The sequence below is a fragment of the Synchiropus splendidus genome, chromosome 1 (assembly GCF_027744825.2).
Source record: "Synchiropus splendidus isolate RoL2022-P1 chromosome 1, RoL_Sspl_1.0, whole genome shotgun sequence".
Classification (NCBI taxonomy): domain Eukaryota; kingdom Metazoa; phylum Chordata; class Actinopteri; order Syngnathiformes; family Callionymidae; genus Synchiropus; species Synchiropus splendidus.
Window position 1 is genome coordinate 22,025,277 of NC_071334.1, and position 22,528 is coordinate 22,047,804.

General features: G+C 40.4%; 2 protein-coding genes across 3 annotated transcripts in view; both read right to left on the bottom strand.

Annotated features, from left to right (window-relative positions):
* The window catches only part of nfic (nuclear factor I/C), a 28,953-nt gene extending 17,722 nt beyond the window's left edge, over positions 1 to 11,231 (bottom strand). The window contains exons 1-4 of one of the 2 annotated variants that reach the window (XM_053870920.1): positions 10,978 to 11,231; positions 1,490 to 1,660; positions 792 to 968; positions 189 to 372 (exon numbers count right to left, since the gene is read on the bottom strand). In XM_053870920.1, the coding sequence (XP_053726895.1) occupies positions 189 to 372; positions 792 to 968; positions 1,490 to 1,660; positions 10,978 to 11,058 (613 nt within the window). In that variant the 5' untranslated portion in view covers positions 11,059 to 11,231. Of the gene's footprint in view, positions 1 to 188; positions 373 to 791; positions 969 to 1,489; positions 1,661 to 7,706; positions 8,073 to 10,977 lie in introns of those variants that run through there. The other variant, XM_053870929.1, reaches the window with a different exon arrangement.
* A 9,374-nt stretch (positions 11,232 to 20,605) lies between these two features.
* Positions 20,606 to 22,127, bottom strand: LOC128757134 (small integral membrane protein 24-like). Its single transcript, XM_053862251.1, has 3 exons — positions 21,990 to 22,127; positions 20,902 to 21,019; positions 20,606 to 20,678 (listed from the first exon to the last, which is right to left on the bottom strand). The coding sequence occupies exons 1-3, from the start codon at positions 22,060 to 22,062 to the stop codon at positions 20,606 to 20,608; spliced, it is 264 nt and encodes an 87-aa protein (XP_053718226.1). The 5' UTR covers positions 22,063 to 22,127.
* Between the last annotated feature and the right edge of the window lie 401 nt (positions 22,128 to 22,528).

A 22,528-nucleotide genomic window follows, 5' to 3' on the forward strand; every position in this document is an offset into this window, starting at 1 on the left:
TCAGAGAGCGGAGAACAGTTCTTGTGAAGCTTCTACTTAAAAAAATATAGTAATCGCAGTAGCACAAGAACAAAAATCACAACATGGACAATACTGACAGGTTTGGCCGAGGTCTGTGCAGTGTGTTTATAGTTCCATAATGAAAGAAGAAGAAATTTCACAAACACCAAGCAGCTAATGATCCCTACCTCTCTCTTGGACATAGTAGGCGAGGTAGAGGTCAAGCTCTTTGACGGAGACAGAGATGTGTCGAGGCTGGACACAGAGGACTGGATTGGAGCAATGGCCTCCCTTCACAAGCCGCTCTCCATCTGTGCTTTCCAGCGGGATTCCTTTAAACAGGATCACCATCACCAAGTCCAGCCGCCACACCTGGATTCCAAAGTAAAATCCAAGATTAAGAATTGTGAAATCACAAAAGAAATTTCAAACATTGTTAATTTGACACATGCAGTAAACTGGATTTATGGCCATTATGAAGACTGATATATGTGTTTATGATCTGCTTTTTTCTTAATTCTTTTACCATTAAGTCAATTACCATATGAACAACAATATTTTTATTGGAGTTGGGTTACCACCAGCACATGATAGCATGATGGCTAGTCACCAGTCGACCTATCAATCTATTTTTTTCGTTTGGACCAACAAACTCTGCCGAAAGCAGGAACTTCAGCCGAGAAACTGTGATGCTGTCCAGCCCTGGTGACCCATTTCAAACTGTAGTTTTCAGTTATCACAGCTGGCAGACATCTGTATATATTCCAATATAAAACAAAACAGCTGCTTGCCTTGTCGGCTTGACGCAAACAGTCGATACGTCTCATTTTGCCCTTCTGGTCTGGGTTGGACAGGACGCAGCACGCAGCTTTCTTCCCTGTTATTGAGAGGACAAAGTCTTCCCTGCATTCTGGTCGGATGTCCTTTCGCAGCTTGGCCAGCAGACGGCTGGCCCACTTCTGTTTCACCTTTTTGAGTAGATCAGTAGAAGTACATGTTAACTCCTTGTGCATCACAAAATATGTGAAGAACATCTGTGGTTTCTATTCATTATATGGTAGTTTTCAAACAATGCAATAGAAGTATAATGCTCATCCACTTCTTTACATCCTTTCACTTATATACAGTTTATAATCATATCACTTTGTTTGGGAGAATCACATTATTCCCACAATTTCATATGACTATTCCTCTTCCATAATAGCTCTTTTTTGCAACCTCCACAAAGATTATGTTCAATATTATAATATTTTTTACGCAGCACTGGGAAGGCCTTCTTGCCACATTCAGTGAAAAGTGTTGAACACACCTTACATTGTTTTTCTACTATGAGGGGTTTTACTCTAACAGGCACTTAGAGTATCCGAAATATTAGGAGTTTTCACTCTTAATGTACCAATATTTTTTATTAACAACAAAAAAAATAGAAGGTAAATCAAAGCATCACAATGGTCAGAATTACATGGGTGTATTAATAATATTCACAGACCTCTGGCTTTTCCCCGAGCAGTTCATCTTTGACTGCTCGTTCTTCTTCTTTGGTCATCCTTTTCTCATGTTTTTTGAAGTATTTCCTCTTCCTAGCCTGCAGGTTGAACCAGGTGTAGGCAAAGGCACGGACTTGGGGCAGCAGAGCCTCAATGAACGGATGAAACTCATCCTGAGGATGAAAGAACAAAAGACATGGTTGATAGTTGACTCATTTAAGTCTGTTTTAGGAAACAAGAACTCAAAACAGAGAGACACATGTGCAACAGCTGTAGCAACTTTCCAAAAAATACAACAGAAGAAAAACATGAAACAAGAATTAACATTTGTACATAAACTTTGAATGAGTGTTCCTTTTACGATATGCAGTTTGAATAAAATTAAAAAGACAAAAACTAGTTATAACTACTTGTTTATACTCTCTATCAGAAGTACTTCGGTCACCATGATGGCCGTGTTTATTTTCAGTAAGGCTGAGATTCTGCTGTTGACTCCATCTATCTGGAGAAACTGATGTCCAGAAGGCATTAAAACAAAGGTGACATCCTCACTACCATGCTCGACCCTCTGTTGGAGCACTTCCTATGTGTTTAATTCTGAATCTCTGGTGGATGACTTGGCTCCTGTTCCTAAATATAAGGGAGACACTTTTTTTAACAGCCACCTGTGAGGATAGAAGGGAAATTACAATGAAGGACGGTAACGGGATGACACATTTAATCGAAAAGGTTTAATTAGAAGTTTTGCTTAAAAGGTCATATCTTTGACTCTGGAATGAACAGGGAACCAAGATAACCTCACAATATTGTTGTAAAATGTAACAGAAAAGTAGACCGCCATTTCATTACCATATAGGTTCCAGCAGGTGAGAGCAATGCAAGTGGATCACATTTTGAAAAAAGGGAGTGAAATACAAATAAGATGAAGATAAACGTCTGTGGAAAAACCTTTTGTTGGCAGTGTTAACTTGTTTAAATTCAGCTGACTTACAGAATGGAGCACAAGTTAATGGTTAAATATTATACAATTGTTTCAGCCCCCTGATTCAGAGGAAACATAGCATGTGCTGGTTAGTATTTCTTTAGAAAATAACAACATACTCTTTCAAAGACGTGTTTTCCTATTCAGGCTGTATCATCCTTGACTTACCATATTAAGGACCAAAATGTAAACGGCAAAGTTTATACAGCTTCAGTCACGGGGTGATGTAACATGCCATTGTTCAGAAAATGGAGACACGTTTTAAAGATTACACAGTCAAAGACTTTAATGCATCTGATTTTTAATAGTACTTAGTTAAATACAGTCACCCTTTGTCTGTTGTGTGAGCATGGCTCAAGGTTTCATTTACAAATCATCCAGTTTGTTGAATGATAGAATTCAGATTACTGTAAATCTCCTATAGGCTCCAAAACCTATCTGGTAGGAATTACTATGGGAAACCCCCAACGTACACTTTCACTTTAAAAGCTGCATGTGTGTGGAACAATGGCCAAGCTATTCCCCAATTTTAGCCTCAACTTGTGGTTGGAAGCTCGGCAGGATTTCCAGTAAGGAAAGTCCTTGAGTTGAAATTTTGGAAAAATATTCTTTTCCCAGTCCTACAGCTGTCAGACAGCTCTATTTATGTTTTTTTTCTTTCCTTTCTTCTGTCTATCTTGCTGGCTCTGTCTGCGGGCACGCCAGTGTGTGGCACTGTGAAAGTCAAAGGACGGTGCAGTTAATGACGGTGCAAAATAGAGACAGGATCAGTTCATTCGCAGGTTAATGCTGGGACTTTGAGGATGTGGAAAATTACTTCAGCTGCAAACCTTTTCCCCAAATGAAAAAAAAAAACTCATTTTCATGCGGAGAGTTCATTTGCGGGGATGAAACCCCCATATCCCCACACACATTTACTGTTTTATCTAAACCCTGAATACTGAACTGTTGATTAGTTACCTGCTACATGAGCTAGGTGCTCAGCAAATTAAATTAATTTCAGGGGTGCCATGAAAAAGTGATATAGAATATTCTAGAGTAAAACTGACAATATACAGTATTCTGAAAAAAATAAACAAACCAAAATGCTAAATCATTGATAAGTGCAAAATAGATGTAATATATCGAAACATTTGTTGAAAAGTCGGGTCAAATACATATCTGAAACATGAAAACGTTGGAGAGAAAAAGATGGGGGAAAGCAAAATCTTTCGGAAGAAAATGTGATGAGATGTGCCGAATATGTGCAATGTAAGAATCCTGTACATCCATGAACATTACGCTCTTCAGAAAAATAAATCTGGAGTTGATGTTGGACAAGTGGGTGCTAGACTTCAGAGAGATTTGGAGAGTGCCAGAGTTGGTACAGAGAGTGAACACATCCCTTTCTCTCTCACTGATACAAAGGCCCAGATCATTCAGGTCACTCAGTTCCACCCGTTCCACCATGCCCGCATTCTCCTTTTTGCCACCCATGATTACTGTCCATTACTCCAGGTGACTGATGACATACTCTAAATTTATATGTACACAGTAAAAAAGGGAATCTTTTTTTATTAACTTACAAAAAATTCAGAGTGCTTTATAATGCTAGTTAGAACCTCTATTGTCAACATCCGACTAAATATTCAGACTCTCTACTCTTAACTGGAAAAACAGCTTGTGTCACTTGTATGGCTTATAAGAGCAGCACTGACTTCATTCATGCCACTAATAACCAAATAATGTCAACGTCGAAGATGCCATACTCAATTTGACTTTCATAATGGAGACTTTAATAAGAGCTTCCACGTTTCTTCCTTCTAAACCCAGGAAAACTATAACATGTTTTGGAAACACAGGTCATTTCAACTACATGCCGCTCCTGAATGACCCAAATTTGACAGTAACTTCATACATGAGTCTTACAATTTTTACATCTCACTGTCACATTAAACAAAGCCTAAAACAAGGGGGAGGGGAAGTAGATGCAGACACATCCTTTTGATGGTGCATCAAACGGACGTCTGTTAACTTTCTGCAGCGATCACCAACTATTTCTTTCTCTTCACAATGTCATGACAAATGGACAGAGGAACAGAAAGGGAAATATTTGCAAACACAAGTATCACTACTATGAAAGTGAATGACATCATTGAAGGAAAAAAAAGTTAAAAAGTATGGTTATGATCATTTTGGCTTTACACAATTTCCTGTAAATATTCCCTCAAAAGTGACAGACCAAATTTCATAACAAAACACAATTCTTTGTCAACATACCAGATAATAGACAGCAGAAGGAAAGTCACACTCGCAGCTGCTTAAGCAAACTCCTCAGGCTAAATAATATACTGTACACTTCTACCACTGAGAGTGGTCTTTCATTTGTGGAGAGATGGAAGGAAAACAGACAACAACATCAAAACAGAGGAAAAGACAGTGCAATATCACTTTGTAGGCTTGTGTCATCTTTGGAACCTCAGGAAGCTGGTGAAAAGAAACGCACAAGTGATGGGAACCTGCCCAAGTCAAGCTTACATTGAAGGTAAAGTGACGCTACTGCAAACCAATATGAAATTGTCTAATTCAGCATCATTGCTCTCCTGATATGTAAATTGAATTACCACCCCCAAATTAGTCCTTGCATCATCAACTTCATGCAATCATTTGTAACTTATATATATCAGTCTAAAAATCAAGCAACTCTCTCACAAACACTCTCAAAAGAGCAAGAGCTTGAGACAATGTTTGCTCTTCCAATAACTGAGGCTGAAAGTTTGCTCAGCGCAGTTTAAGACAACACAGAATACTTGGATATAAAATGCTCTGCATGTTTAAAGGCTTTAAAGTAAGACACTTAGCAGTTTATTTAAAAATCTAGTCTGGAAGGCAAGGCAAGGCAAGGGATCACAGGCTGAGGTTGAAGACCATGGGATGTGCGACCAAAACATCAGTGTGCTGTCTACCACATGCATTGCAGCACAAAAATGAATTACATTTGGAACTGATCAAGATGAACTCGTACATCAGTAGATTTAGGTTTGCTATAATAGCTGATCAGAATGTAGACTAGCATCACCCGATTTGAGACAAAGAATCATCCTGAACCTGAAAAGTTTTCAGAACTGGAGGTTATTATTCTCATGACTGCTACTTAGATTTCTGCCAACAACTTGATCACAGTGTATCTGACCCTACACGTGCTATTTTCCAAGACGGATGAAAGGCTTTTTTTTTTTTTTAAACAATCCTGCCTTTGACAGTGAGTCGTTGATCCTTGCACACTCCTGTCGTCATAGCGGGAGAACTTGAGCACAAAGGTGTGCAAGAAGCAGCTAGACTGGATGCATGATTAACGCGGCGTGTTCTAGGCCCGCGGTGGTCCAGACCAAATAATCATTCCTATTGACGACATTTGTAAAACATTAGAAGAAAGTCAATGAATCCCCGCTCAGTTTTAATCTGATGTTGTTAAAGATAAGTTTTCCACAGCGGATCATTAGACCTTTGAGTAGCTTTTGATGTAACAAAAGAACATTTATAGAAATATTCCCCGAATGGTGTGGTGGACACTGACTGTATTCAGACATCAAAAATTAGAAGAGATCAGGGAAACTCTCAGGGTTCATTTTTGGGGAAAGGCATCACTTCACTTGTCATTCCGTGTAACCACAAAATAAATATACTGACAGTAGATCATACTTAAAGAGAAATTAACTGAGCAGTCTAAATGTCATTCGGAAAATATTGTAAAAATCCCTTTAACAAGCGCAGGTAACTTCTTCTCTTTTGCTGTGAGGCCGCAGCACTAACCATTACCCCAACATACTCATCACTAACATCAGTATATTCATCATGAGCATCCAGTATTGTTGCCAGAAAAAGGCTCATAATGAAGATCCAAACTTCCAGAACTGGTTATTGCTGACTGTCACCGGAAAAACCACTGAATAAATACCTTCAAGGTTTGATATCATGAATTCAATTATCCTCACCACCCTGCCAACCAGCAATAACTCGAGTATTATTTTGTAGTCACCATTTTTGTAATAAAGTAGTTTAATCAGACACTTCATCAGTATCAACTGCTCAAAGGTTCCTCATAAATGAAATGGACACGCCAAAAACGAATGAGTGAAAACTGCAACATCTTATACTGACAAGCAGTTTTAGCAGCATATTTAATACAGTATGTTGATCTAGTTAAAATATATTGAATGATTATTATTATTATTAGAATTTCTCTACTTTTCTTAGGCCACATATCAAAAATTGTCTGTCATTTATGACTAGTTATGTAGTATTAAATGGCATTCCATAGAACTGGAGGCACAAGCTGAATATTTACTCATAGCAAAAGGAAGACCCAGGGTTTTTTGTCCAGGTCAAGGCACACTAACTATCAGACAACAAATATGAGCGACTAACCTCACACTAACAAACAGAAATACATTATGAAGTACACATGTTAAGCACGTATGTGGCGCCACAATACTCTTGTACACAACGAAGAACACGTGTTTTGATGCTGGTACTCTCCATATGGACATTGATGCTTACTCACAGGCCACGGAGTCACACTGAATAGTTTCAGTACCAGTGTCATCAAAATTAGCAGCTGGACAGAATGGGGAACCACAGGGCGTCAATCAAGGCCTCATAGAAGTTTTGGGGTTTTTTTTAAATACAAGTTCAAGTGTGATTAAATGGTTCAAAATAAGTTTGCTCCTAATATAATCACCATCAGTGTTGCTGTGAAGTGTTAAAACAAACACATCAACACATGAGTGTTGAGTAACTTGCAAGGAATTGCACATAAATATGGCTTTCCAGAATTGTATGTAAATGAATCTTGGCGCTTCATATCACAGATAATAACAAACTGGAGTGACTCGATTCCCACTGCTGCGTATTGTAGCTCATGACATTCATTTCATTTTCTGCAGTTATTAATAAGCGTCTTGTTTGTGAAACAAAGTCAACATCTTATATTGAAGCTTTTATTAGAAATGTTTTAGTGGGGTTATGTATATATATCACAGTCATATGAAACCAAGGGGAATTGTTTTTCCAATGTTCGCCAAGTATTCTGATGCGCAGCATATATGTTGGGTATTCGGGAGTCAAGTGTCGAAGTTCGTTTACAAAAGTCAACGATCTTAAAATATTAGCAAAGAAAACAGCAACTGATCACAACTGAAGGAAAACTCGTGGCGCAATAAAAGCAGACCAAGAAGGGCTCGCGGGGCTTGTACTACCTGGGACAGAGATACAGGAGAGAACATCATGGTGAAGAGAGAGGGATCACAGCAGGGTTCGTGAGGACAGGCGCAGCCCGAGGCTCGGAGCTCTCATTCCCATGGCGGAGCTTCCCGCGGCTCCAGTCCGATGGAAAGCAAAAGAAAGCGCGGCACTTCCTGATTCTGGATAGAACCGAGCCGCTGACTGGACTAATGATGACACACCAGGAAAAAAAAAAGTTGAGTTCGGAAGAGAGAAAATGTTCGGCGGGATGAAAACGCCAGAGAAAGTTGAAAAATCGAGTGTCAGCAGTGGAATATCCGGAGGAGGGACCGAGCGAGTGTCACTTACAGAAGGAAGGAGGCCGAAGAATAAAAGACGGAGAAGTGAAATGACGTTATGATTGAGCCCAGCCCAGAACACACGCTTAAAGCTGCAACAGCACCGAACCAGCGCGTCGACGCTGAAGCACAACAGATATTTGGACGCTGCCAGAGGGAGGAGCGTGGGTCAGTAGTAAAATGGGCAGTAAAACACCTCGAACTACAGTAAAGAAGCACATTAACACTCAAACAGCCGTGACACAATGAGCCAGTGCGGACTGTGAGTTGACCTTCATATGCAGTGGTCAGAGGCACAACCAAACATAATGCAACTGACAAGTTGCTCAAGAGCAACTGTGTGGGTATCAGAACACACAATGCATCTCAGCTGGATATGTAAGGGGCTGTCACTCAAACAGATCAGAGCAGCTCCCAGTTCTGAGGTATGTGATCATCTCAGCGGAACAAGGGGCCAAGAACAGATCAGCATGGATGCCATGATGTCATGGCTGAAAACAATGAACTCTCAGTCTGTCACCCAAGTTGCTCATGTTCATTTTCCCAGGTGGGAATTGAAGTTCACGTTAGAGATGAACTGCAAAAACGTTCAGTGAGAGGAAAAAATAATGATTAGATCCAACGAGGAGGAGGAATGTTGGCACAACACTCTGCCCATGACTGCTAGAATATATTTCAGTTTATACAATAACTGTATAGAGTTACAATTAAATCAGGAAACCGAAGTTTGCTGTATATTGTACTGTATATGAACAACAAATCGATGGTATGGAAAGGTCTTCAACAACCGTGTATATTTCTTTCACACGGCTGATGAGATGAAAAGTTGATAGGAATCCACAAATGACTATTAGCATGTAAAATTATCATCATTTATAATACACTTTAAAATGTATGAACTGCATTATCATTAATATTGTCATTATTATTATTGTTGTTATTAAATACAGTTAAGATTGTGAGCATAACAGGGGTAATATTTGGTGTAGCAAAATAAAAACGGTTTTAAAAAGTGTTACAGTATTTAAAGAACTGATAGGAGATGCTATACAGAAGACGTCACAATAGAAGTGCCTGCGGTTGGTTTTTGCATTCAGCATCATCAATCCACTGAATTCATTCAGAACTATCCATCCATGTGGCCAACTGTCAGTCGGAACACAGGCAGTGAAGACTTGACTCTGAGACAGCTACATTAGACACGGTGCACAGCGATCAGCTCCTTCAACTACACACAACATAGGAGCGATGGTTGAACACCATCGCCAATAGTGGAAAACAAGTTCGTGATAGTAAACTCGCTAGTTTCAGAAATTAATAATTTGGAGAAGACATGATCATCACTTTTTTCTTTTCGCTGGAACAAACTAAGATTTTGCCTCCATATTCACAGTCAGTCTGAAGACAACCTCGTGCAATGTATTAAAGTATTTGCACAGACTTTACTCAGCAACTTTAAAATTGTCTTTGTTGCCACTTCTGAACGGAGAAAAACCTAATGGAAAATCAACCATTGGGTGTGTTATAGTCATTCATATTAATGACTTAGCATTGTTTGTTTATGCCTTACAGCTTAACTTACAGCGACTGGGTGTCGTCAGTGCCCATTGATGGTTTCATGAACAATGATGTGGCAGACAGTACACTATACGTCATACTTTATAGACATATACATACACAGAAAAGTAGATGATTAACTGCACAAGATCCTGAGGATAAATGATTGATAATGAATGCATTTATTAACCACAACATTAAGTTAACTACTACTACTACTACTACTTGATGGGCGAGTGGGACATTGATTTGAACGGTTCATAATGTGTGTGTAATGAAGAATTTCGAGTTCTCCTATGGTTTCAACAAATTATGGTTTCATCAACAGCCATCCACGTTGACAAGAGCTTCGCCAACCACGGTGCTGCTGTCTGCATGTATTTGACTGCACACAGCAGCAGTGAATTCCAGCGGGCAGCAGTCACAAGTCGAATCTGGGTCACTTCACATCTAATGGATCTGATGGAGACGATTCGTCACTTCCTAACTTCAACTGAAATCCTAGCGAGTGCAATCCATCTCTCGCACACACATGCACCAGCGCAGCGGGTCTGGGCTGCTGCCGCAAGCCGTTACAGGAGGCCCTCTGTCGGCCACTCGTCTACTCAGCCCGCATGCTGCAACTGCGGCCATTTTTGCTGAGTAACACATTTACGAACACACTCAAGTGAACTTCAACTTGGCCTTCCGTCGTCCGGGGCGAGCAATGTACCTTAATAGGCACGCCAGCATCAAAACAACTTCTATGGCTGCTTCGGATTCCAACATTTGCTACGGACACAGCCGATGTTGGCCGGATACAAATAGAACCAGACACGGTGCAGAAAATATACCTTTTAGTTCAGATCTGGATAATAATACACATATTTGCATGTATCGGGCATAGCATTTCACTCACTGACACGTAATGGTAGGATTACAAAATCGGCGCTAAAATCATCATTAATTTTAGCTAATTATCAACAAAAAACAACAACTTTCGTCTTGGTCTCAAATGTTTGCTTCCGCGTTGTGCTGCGTGTTTTGACGGTGCTCTCCGGTGCAACGAGAGCGCGCACCAACTCTCAAAGTTAGATTTCAAAGATATGTTGGGTTTTCCGCTATTTATCAGCACACCGAACGTTAGAAGGCAAAACAGGAAATCAAAATTGACTTCGTTTGTGACTCTACAAAGCAAACGGTTGTTGCTGTGCACCAGCAATCCTTTATTTGGGTTGTTTTCCAATGGGGAATGGCAGTGTGTGAGGAGCTGCGTAGCCAATGTTCGTAAATCAACTCCTCGCATTGCGTCTTTTTGAAACATATCAAAAATGACATCGCAGCACAGTGAGCCGGAGGGAGGTGGTGAAGCAGTGGAACATTATTGCTCTGGAACTGGTTTGAATCCTACCATTTCGAAGCCGAGCCGCCACCGCAGGAAGTTGAAGCGGATCTCAACGCCTGCCCATCTGGCGCTGACGGTGCTTCTCATTCCATATTCATTCCTGCTGTCGTGTTGGTGCCAGCTGGAGCAAGTCGGCGGTGTTCCAGACCAGAAGTATCCCACGTCAACGCTCGGGATTCACGGCAGTAACCCCCTTTAGAGTGACTTCCCGCCCCCCGCCCGGTAGTCTGCGGCAGTGAACACATCTACTCGTTTCACCTTCTACCTCTCCTCAGCTCCTGCTCGCGGTTGTTTGTGGCCCGAGCTCCACTGTCCCCGTCCCTCCCTCTCGTCTCGAGCCCACCTTTGTCGCCCTCATGCTGGATCTCGCCTCCATCTTTTCAGGATTGTTGAATATGTTCTTCCTTTTGTGTTCCGCGGTCATCTCCCAAAACTGGCACGGTTTATTGTTTCGTGGTTTCTAGTCACACTGAGCCCTAACTTACCAACATCAATTGCCACTATAAGCATGACTAGTTGTAAATAGAAATAGAATGTATTCATTGTCTTTATATTCACAATGCAACAAACATTTAAAGAGGACTCCTACGGTTAAAATGTTAATTAAATTAATGAATAAAGCACAGTTGTTCATATTCCATGCTGTGTCCTAAAACAGCACTTCTCAACTGGTGGGTTGAGAGCCAAAAGTGGCTCACAGGTCTTTTCCACGGCAAAATGTCGGTTGGTTTTATTTCATTAGACTATCATTAAACCACTGCCATAAAACAGCAACAACAAACGACAGCCAGTGCGTCTAGTAAGTCTAGAAAACTACATGAGTCTCTAGGAATTCCACTGAACAAAATCGTGCATATTGCTTTGGAAATTATGATCAGGATGTCCCAGCCAAAAACCACAGTTGGAGTTAAAAATTAACTGACAAACCCACTGCTTTGCATTCTAGCTAACTTCAATGATTTTTCATGGTCAGGGATTAGAAATTTGAAATACAATTACCGACCACAACGTGGACTTGGGTGAAATGTTGCTATTTCTCTCCAATAAAAGTTATCTAATCTAAACTTGGCACTGATCCTTTTGTAGATAGGCATGTTGAAGACAAGACAGAGCTTCATTCATTACAGGGAAACATCTACAATGTGCTATGGAACTACAAGATCCAGTGTATCACTTTACACTGTTTCATGCTGTAACTGGATTTGCAGTTGGGATGGTTAGTTATTAGTTGTTTTTATTGTTTAAATATGTAAATGCCTGGACAATAAGGAATACTTTCAAATATACTAGGTTTAGGCAACGTGCGCAATGTTTCTATTACCTTTATTATTTCACAGCAGCAGTAGCACAGAGTAACTGACGGAAAGGCCCTGCAAGATCAGCGCCCTCTAACTGTGTGGCTTTGGGAGTGCGCGTGCGTGTCCTTGCGCGCGTCCGTGCAAAATAGAACAAAGGAGAAGCAGTTGCTGACTCAGCCTCATTCTCTCTGCAAAGTGGCTCCCTCTCGAGGCCATCGTGTCGACTCACACTGTCTGCATCTGTATCTGGAGGCTTCAGTCTCGAAGATCAGTGCAGGGTATGAATAATAAAAGGGGGTGAAGGAAGTTTATCTTTCGCAGAGCAGTCTAAAATGACTGGCTCAGCAAAAGTGCGAGGTGTTTCGGTGTCAGGCCTGAAGGCTCCGCCGGACTGCAGGGTGAACAGGTACAAGGTTTAGTACCCAGAGGACAGTTAACCCCAAATGGCTGCTACAATATAGATGGTTATTTAAAATGATATAGAAATAAGAGAGAGTGCTTGAATTTAACTTACGATCTTGCGTCTTAGACAAGAAATACATTTGTGAACATTTCATAAACGTACATTTCTGTGTTGTTATGCGTGTTCATACATGTGAAAATTAAAACTCTGAATTCAAAGTAGACTTCACATAGACACACGGACAGACAATAATGTGGGGAGAAATAACACCCAACAGCTCCATCACCAGCAATGTTCAGCTGGGAGGCAGAGACATGCTGTGATAGCAAGAGGGCAGCCTTTCCTCTCTCTGTTCACAAGTTGAATGGAAACAGATGTACATTTCACTGGCTGAAGCTCCACCACAGGTTTATCCGGTGGGCCTGTGAAGGATCGGCGAGGCCGGGATGTTGACCGCTCTCTAAGCATCCAGATGACAGATGTTTGTGGAGGAATTATCTGCTCTAAGACTGATCAGCTGAGCTTAATGCCTCAGCCTCTTTCTGCTGGAACCAGAGGGCTCTGCTTTAAAGAAGACCAGCACATCTGGCGTAATTACACAGCTGGATGTGTTTTTCATGGGTTTCCTTGTTTAGTCATGAGGGGTGAAAGGGCACAAAGAAAAGTTCAGAGGCTACTTTTAATCAGATACAGAGCGAAGTTGGGTTATTTTATTTGCTTTCATAAAGGTGACATAAGGTCATCGAAAAGAAAATGCAACAAAAACGGCAGAAGAACAAACTGATCTGCTGAATCATCTGGTTTCTCAGCAGCAACAACTGATGCTTCACCTACAGATTAGTATGGTTCATCTCTTCTGTTTCAGTAACTAAAAGAACTGTGGACAGTGTTTAGGCCTAAGTGCACTTAACCATTGCTCCCAATTGGCTTGATCTGGAGATTCTGTAAAACAGAAAATGTTTCCAAGCAAAGCTTTTTAGACACACCAAACCTTCACAATATTACATGTTGTGCAGCCGACGCATCAGTCATGATCCAATAAGTCCCTGCAACAGGCCGTCAGATACTCACCAGTCTCTCTGAGGCTTTGACTGGCAGAAGAAAACATGATCGTATCAGTCAATTGGACCTTCTCGGATCTGACCGCTCCAGCGCGTCCAGGCATCCCTGCCATGGTCAAACATCTTTAGGCAGCAGGAACCTCAACAGCCAGCAAACTCTTAAATCTGCTGGACTTCAGCCACCAGACTCTCTGCAATCAACTCACTGACCCGGCATCTTCAGAAAAACAAGATTTCTTGAAACCCGCAGAAACACATTTACATTAAATAATTCCCAAGTGTTTTAAAATAAAGTCCATATTCTGGTGGGGGATCCGGAGATCTTTTTGAAGGATTCGATACCAGAGCAGCAGCACAGGCACCAGGAACCTTGTACTTCACTTCCTGCCGTCTGTGTTTGAGCTTGACCCATAAACGCTACTGCCACACTGCGCTCATTTGCTCTTTGCTGTCAATGATGACTATGTTTTCATGGTCATATGAAGGACTATCAAATGCAGCTCCCGGGTTTTCATAGTGCATAAGTCTGGTTGATATATATATATATATATATATATATATATATATATATATATATATATATATATATATATATATATATATATATATATATATATATATATATATATATATATATATATTATTATTATTATTTATTTTTTTTTTTTGTCCTTTGTGGATCAGTTTGAGACCCCAGATGTAGAGAATAGAGCTCACTCTATTGGCAGTCAAGTACTGAGGTAACTGAGTGCAAAACCTAAGTAACCAGCATGGTACAAATTGAAAGAGTTCTTGGAACAGGAGGGTGGTTAGGGGTTCAAATGGAACTCAAATTTGACCTGAATAACAGCACTAAAGTATTATTTTGGCCATGTAAGAGACGCATCTGCCACTGTACCACCTATTCTGTCCATCAAGAGACATTTTTTTTATCAATAATATAAATGCTTGACTCCCAAATGCTCAGGACATAAATTCATAAAACCCTGTCCAAGTCAAGCTTTCAGGAATCACTTGTTCATTTATCAGGCAATTAAGTAATGATGTGACAGCAAAGGGCAAAGACAAAGATATTGCCACTGCTATCTCTGTTCCTGGCTGAACAACAGCAGACAAGGTGGAGACCATGGGGAAAATGATCCTTCTAGAGAAGGGATTTAGACCCAGCCACACTTCATGATGAGGGAGAGAGAAAGATACTGTGTTGAGAGAGGTTTGGATTGAATAGAATATTGAACTGGATGTGGACATAGAAGACTTTAGCGTTGCCTTACTGTCTAGTCATTATTATGCCACTGTTTGAGTTGTTTCCTGACACGTTTTTTGATTCACAATCCAGCATGCAATGGTGTCAGTTTCATTTCCCTTTGGGTTAACAGCTCCTTACTGTTAATAAGTCAGGTCAATCAAAACTGTTGAGGCTAAGTAGTAGTTAGTATTTGTAGAAGTAACTAACTAATGTACCACACATCCCTCTCAAACGGAATGTTTCACTGATGTGGGGGTTTACTCCAAAGAGTGAGGCTAGAATGTAGTGAAGAAGTCCACTCTAATACCTACCAATATCACAGTTCTGCTGGACTCCAATTGTGTGTGCTGCTGTAATCACAAGTTGCCTCTGTTCTGCATCATCTTCTCTGTGTACTCGTCCCCAGTCTGTGACCCCCTTCTTATTCCGCCAAATTATCAAGATCATTACTGCCTCCTGCCCTCCTACACACTGCTTGCCACCCAGTGAGTTGTTTAAACTGAAATGGGACATGACAGGGGTTTTGAAGGATAACACTGAGAGGAAAACCACAGTTGGCTGTGAGGTCCGACTTCAGAACGGAGTCAGAGTACTCCTCTCTTCCTGCTGTGTCACTTCATGTTCAAGACTTGGATTGGACTCCAGCAGTTGTTTCAGTTGCTGTCCACATAAAGTATGTTCACAGTGAAATGCTCTTATAAGGCAATGGATGTGATATGCACATGGATGGAGTGACGTATGTGAATTTCAAATTAGCTCAGACAATGAGGTGTCTGTAGGAGCCGCAGAGGGGAGAATGGGACGACATCAGGGATCAGTCCTCGGCCCCTTTCCCCTCACTATGGTAAGGAACAGACTGACAGATGAGGTTAGAGAGGGGTTTCCATGGACCATGATGTTTTCTGAGCTTGATGATATAATCTGGTTGCGGAAGAAGAGCTATAAGATGGAGATAAGAGGACGGAACATTTATAGAAGCCGGACAACATAACTACATAATATATACATGAGTGATGACTGTGAGGGAAGAGAGAAAGTTCTGTGTTTTCTATGAAAATACCCGTAAATATTTGATGAAAAGATTTTGAGGAAAAAATAGATTATGATGAATCCCATTAAAAGTTCATTTCATTTGTTATGAAAAGATCACTATATGAACCTCTTAGGTCTACATACATGCAGATGACATTTTTGTCTTTCACTGCCCTGGTACTATCTTGCAGTGATACAGCAACATTAGAGCCATTTCAGTGAGAAAGGACAGAACGCAAGCACACACAAAGACTCTTGACACAACTCCTGAATGAAAACAGAGCAGGACAGAACATTCTGTTCAAGTTTTGAGAATGAATCTTGTATACACTATGCAATATTTTATTGCAATATGTACAATAAAGTCATCAACTTCATACCACATGGAAATCTATTATTCTTGATAACAGGACTGTAATTGTCCACAAACAAGCCCATACTTCTTTGAAAAAACAACTTTCCTTACAAGACAAAGTTCAGCTATAAGCAATTCCTATATCAAACTGAGAAAAGCAAAAGTCAAGGAAAGCTCAGGAGATTAAGGAAAAACTGGAAAAATATTGTGAAGTACGACAGGGACCTTTCAGTTGAATTCAGTTTTGGAAAGCTGGGACTATATAGAACAGGTGAACTTGAGAAAGAAATATGACCAGCTTTTTTTTTCATTGACCTGAAAAGGGCTGAATATTTGTTGCCAAAGCGTGACAATGCTAATGTCAGAAATAATACATCATTAAGTACAGGGGTTCCCCTCCTTTACCCTGACAAGGCTCACCTATTCTACAACTTTTTACTGGCCCTAAGCTAATTTTTAAAGAGCAGACCCCTAAACCTTTTTATTAAATTAAATTAAATGCTTGTTTTGCTTTTCTGGGGGCCTATTCAGCTTGTTATGATATTTATTCATGCTCCAAACTGGGAACTTGCATTATTACAGTGGAAATTTGGAAAATAGCTTTGTTATGAATGCTGCTGTAGGTTAAATAAAGCAGGTGTTCTTTCATGAGTAAATCCTGAGTTTATCTGAAGATTTTTTTTTTATTTTGCTTTAAAAAAAAAAACTACTTTTCTCCAAAAGTTAAAATTATAATCCATTAAAATTGTACATTAATCCTTAATGTGAGGAATGAAAAGTATACTGAACATGAGAGCTTTTCAAAGCATGTATTTCTGTTGAGTTATGATTGCACTAATATGAAGCCAATATTGATGGAAAAAGATCTGCAACACATGCTGCTGAACTCCAGCCTTTAGTTCAGAGAAGGGCTGTTTGCAGACTGAGGGAATCAATCACAAACCATTGTCTAGAGTAAAACGGATGCAAACAGAGATGAATTCAATGGATATTGGTTGCAAACACCAATGAGACAGTGTCTTTTCTGCAACGTGGCAGTGTCTTGGGAGGAGGACATAACAGTTGTTAAATAAAACTGAGGAAATTAAACGGCCAGTGTTCCGCTCAGCTTCACAAATTTTACAACATATAGCCAGTTTTTGTTCTGAAAATATCAATTCATTTTGGACCGTAACTCAGACTTAACAAACCTCTGAGCTGCGTCAGACAAAAAAGGCTACTTGGGTGATTGCGTTTGACACATCTCTAATAAAGGGGCAACAATTCTGTGATACTGACTGGAGCAAGCCCAAGAAGAGCTTTTAGCGTTTTCAGTCAAATCCAAGAATCATTTTCATCATCAAATTCATCAATTTTAGAACAGAACGGAAGCCAAAGCAGCAAATCTAGTGATGTGTTGTCATCTTTTAAACCAGTTAAAAGCTGAAGTTTGGACCATTTGAGGGACAGACTGAATTATTGCCTATAAAGATGAGAAAATATGTTATAGACCGCTGGTGTCTTTTTCATGGAAGATGACAAAAAATATATATAGAGAGGGACAGATTCACCGTATACTCTTGGACAAGGGTTTAGGACTACTGAAAGCCCCACTCATGGTGAACATAATGTATCAGATCTCAGTGGGGTGACTGTGACAGCATGAGGATGTGAGTCAGATTACGAACTAGCATATATTGATCTAGCATACATTGAGTGAAAATCAGGCTTACCATCCACCAGGTCTTGGCTGTGACATCATAACACAGTTGCCACTTCACTGAACTGTCAGCTTCCCCGCAACCCCCTGGTGCTGCTGCCATGACAACAGCTTAGATCCACCGAAGTATCAAACCAGCTGATGCCATTCCCAGGAAGTCAAGTTATTCAAACAGGTTTGCACTTCCTTTGTATTTGCTGGTGTTCTCTGGTCCCTGACTTGCTTAGCACTGGAGGTCCTCTTAGATCCAGCTTCCCTTTTCAGCACAGCAAAGTTGTCTGCTGGTGTCAGGTTTTCAGAAATAATCCTGAAATCTACCGTTGTAAATGTCCAGCGCACCTGTTTGGATTGGTGTCATCTTCATCCGGGCAGTCAGGCGAATATCCAAGCTGTGTGCAGCATCACGCAGTCGACCCAGTCCAGCTGCTCCCCTCACTGGCTGACTGTGTTCACTGGTTTATTTCACACAGTCAATCAAGTGGCCGACCGGTTCCTGGACCTCTGTGTGTCAGTTTAAGAAGCAAAAAGCCACCAAAAATAAACATAACCAGCCTCTCTCTTGACTCACTGAGTGGGACGTGACTGCGAAGAGGAGGATTAGGAACGACACACAAGTGTGATCGCTTCTTAACAGATTCAAATACACAAACAAACTGCAGACATAAATATTTCATATGCGACTTAAGTAAAACAAAAAGTACAAGGTCGCGACTTGGAGTGTTTTTGACAATCCACGTGTTTAAGTGAAATTAACCAACAAGCTGCCGACCTTATCTCATGTGTTTGCTCAATTTCCGCTGTACGGACTACTCATGTCTCTGAAAGGAAGATTCATGCTGTGAGAATGTGGTTTTATGTCTATTACTGATGACATTTTCAACTGTTTTTGTCATCTGGTTTTCATTTTGCCTGTTTATGAATATGCCACAATTTTGTAACAAATTCTCCGTCTTCACAGACAGTGATACATACCATTTATTTAAGAATACCAGATACTGTAAGTCTTGAAATGAACGCAAAAAAAAAAAAAAAATTCAGGTCATTACAGTCAGTAGTAATTCAAATTAATAAACATATTCCATGATGATAGTTTCAGTGTTATCATTTCACTTGTTAAGACTTTTTAAATCCAGGAATAAATGTAACAATTCTTCATGGAAAGTCAAATGTTGAGGGACTTTGAGGAGCCTTTTGTTCCATCCATTTCCAAGGTTGAGCTGAAACAGAGGCGGTGATGACAGTGTGGTCAGTCAGTGTCTCCGTCTGCCCACAGAGCTCAAGTCTTGCAGCTGAGCCCCCTGCCTCCGAATGACCACAGCCCACAGTGAAGAAGGTCACTGCTCCTCCACCAAATGTCACACCGCTGTTTTAGGCTTCGCCTTTGTCAGAAAGTGCCAGCTGTGAATTTTGTTTCGAGTACGACCCGGCTCTGACTCCACGTCACATTCTCCGACAATTAGGAAACCCTACAAGCTTTAAGTGGAGCAGCGTGTGCCACACACAGACACACCAACGGTGGTAATAAGCAGTCCATTCAATCAACACCAGACTCCCACCCCCTCACGTAATGAGGCCCACTCCCCCAGACGGGTAAACATGCAGCCAATCACACTTAAACACACCAGCCGCGGGCCAATCACAGCAGTCTCACAATTACAGGACAGAGGCGCAAGTTTCCATTATTTGGGATCATCGTCTCGGTCCTTCTTAAAAACTACAAGATCATGATCACCTGACTCTGCAACTCTAACTCTAACTCTTTGAACACGCAGAACACCTGAGCTGTCCCTGGATCCAGACAACTAAAGCTGTCTTTGGTCACTTGGGTTCATGCTGTTAGTTTTATAGAGGTAGAGTGTCATTCCTCCACTGCCCTGTCTGTACATTCTTGAATGTGCCCAAAATAGAACCTTGGTTCCTGACATGAGCAACACCTCTGTGCATTCTGCTCATCGTGTGAGCGTGCGATTCTTTCATCACTCCTGTTTCTACTATTTTGTACATTTAATTTAAAAATAGAAATACATTTCATTTGGTTGATGAAAGCAAGTCCCAACTGCAAATCATTGTTTGTTGAATCGTTGAATGTATTGTTTTATTCAGGAGAACAATAAAGACAACAACAATATGGGCAGATCACAAAACTTCATAGCTCATCACATGTCATGTAGACAATTTTCTAATTTCTTAAACCACTTCTGTCAGATGTGTTTGGGTCAGCATTTGCGGCTGATTCCGAATTATCGGCCTTAGTCAGAGAATCTGTCTCCATCCAGGTTGATAACAAACAAATTATTGCACTGGTGCGTCTGTTATCGGCCATCATAAATGTAACTATAAAACATGATGTTCTCACATCAACACATTTTGGAAGAGTAATTGTCTGACTTTGCATTAACATCAGTACCTTAGCATAATGTTAATCAAATCTGGGCATAAAGATACGATGATGAACTGAGGTTGGCAGAACTGATCAGACACTGCATTATATAGAAATATAATACAACATCCACTAAGATGTCGGGCTGAGTCGTCCTTCAAAAATTGGTTTGCTTGTAGTGACCGTCATGCAGATCGTCAGTCTGTTGGATATAGTCATCATCTTTAGATCTGCAAGGGAAACACAAACAAAGACTGCTCAGTGATGTGCTGCTCCTCAGGGCAAAACAAATATCTACGTGTGGCCTGTAGGTTCACTTCTAACCATGAACCTAGCCCTTCAGTCTCATGCCCTGACCTGTGACCCCAGCAATATCTCTGTAACTACAACCAAATATTAAAATAAAATGAGATAATGTCTATTGGAAAAAAGTGTCTGGTGTTTGTGACTGACCTCTTCTTCAAGAGTCTGTGGGCAATCAGGATGATGAAGACAATGCAGAGGAAGCCAACAACAGCAGACAGACCGACCAACCAGGGCTGCAGGGTCGCCGAATGGCTCGCCTTTGCACCTTCAAAATAAATTCAACTTGGTTTAATGTATGTAACACAGTCATCAACGATCATCCACAGGAAATAAAAATCAATGACGTTCCAGACTTAACCGCATCCACAGATGTTCTGACTGACCATGTATAATATTCTATAACAAATTGAAAACATATCTGTGGTCCTGATGGATGATTATGAAAAACGCTATTGTTTTATGGATCTAAAAACCTACATCTATCAGGTGTGTCCAAAGTCCGATTTGTGGAGTGCTGGTGGTTCCATTAATCAGCTTTTACGTGGCGCTTTGTTGTAAAATGTTATCGTAAATGTTAATTATTAGTTGCACACCAGCACTGGCATCCAACAAATGCAAAACACACTTCATTTCAAAAATGGCTACTGTAAAAACATCAGTTTCTTCTCACAAGGACCTGTCAGCCAGATGAAAATGTCATTAAGTCAGGTTACTAAGTGGTGACGCTAATTCCTTCACCTCCCGTCAATGTGTGAAGAAGTCAGCGTTTTCAAATTTTGTTTTCCTCAAATCCACTTCAAGACATTAGTATCATGTTCCTGCTCATGTGTTTCCCTTTGTGCTGTGTGAGCTTTCACTATAAAAGGCAGAGGCATGTTTCTTTTTGGATACATTTGTTGACGGGATTCTTTTATAACTGAATTATAAAATAATATTGTTCATTAACATGATAATCATTTTTAGTGGATGTATTTAATAATACTAATCTTAACTATCAGCAAAGACACAACTACAGTCATAAATACACCTGCAGTCCCTTGGAATACACAAATATTCGGATGTTCTGTTGACAGAAAGATTTAAAAGGCTTTAATGTAATAACTGTCAAGTAGACAAAGTATTACATTTTCAACTGAGAATAATTTGAAATATGTAACTAAATTAACATCTTTTCCTAAACAAATATCCCCTAACAAGCATAGATATTACAGATATGAATGTAATAGGAAGATTACCTGGCTGAGCCGAGCATGTGCTGACACACAGCAGCGTACACAGAGCAAGAAACAGATTCATCTTCTGATTCATCTGTAGTGCGTCAGATCAGGTTGCGTTGACTGGAATGAAGAGCCGCACATCGCCTAACCTCACTTCGGTCAAAGTGTACGGTACAGGGGGAGGTTGTCAGGGTGTGTGCTCTTAGCCATGTTACTCATTACCTAGCTACGTACAGGCAGCTGAAATGATGCATGAACATGTTTGAGATAAGCTCAACCCATGATCCCTACATCTGCATCCTATTATGCATAATGCGTAACTTTGTAGATGTGACACGCAGATGTGATGCTTTCGTGCAAGTACAAGTGATTTTATAAAATTTAAGACTAAAAATCCCATAAAATTCAATGCGCTTTTGTTCCGTAATGTCCCTTCTTTATTGTTGTGCGACACACATACAATTCAACACATGTTCTGAATGTGAAGATATTGGCACACAGTTTTTATTTATTCAATAAATTCAGTTGGGATATATATTTTACAAAACCATATTTCA

Coding starts and splice junctions, on each gene's coding strand:
- LOC128757134 (XM_053862251.1), bottom strand. CDS start 22,062: ATGAATCAGAAGATGAATCTGTTTCTTGCTCTGTGTACGCTGCTGTGT. Junction 21,020..21,989: donor CACATGCTCGGCTCAGCCAG/GTAATCTTCCTA, acceptor TTTATTTTGAAG/GTGCAAAGGCGAGCCATTCG. Junction 20,679..20,901: donor CACAGACTCTTGAAGAAGAG/GTCAGTCACAAA, acceptor TTTCCCTTGCAG/ATCTAAAGATGATGACTATA.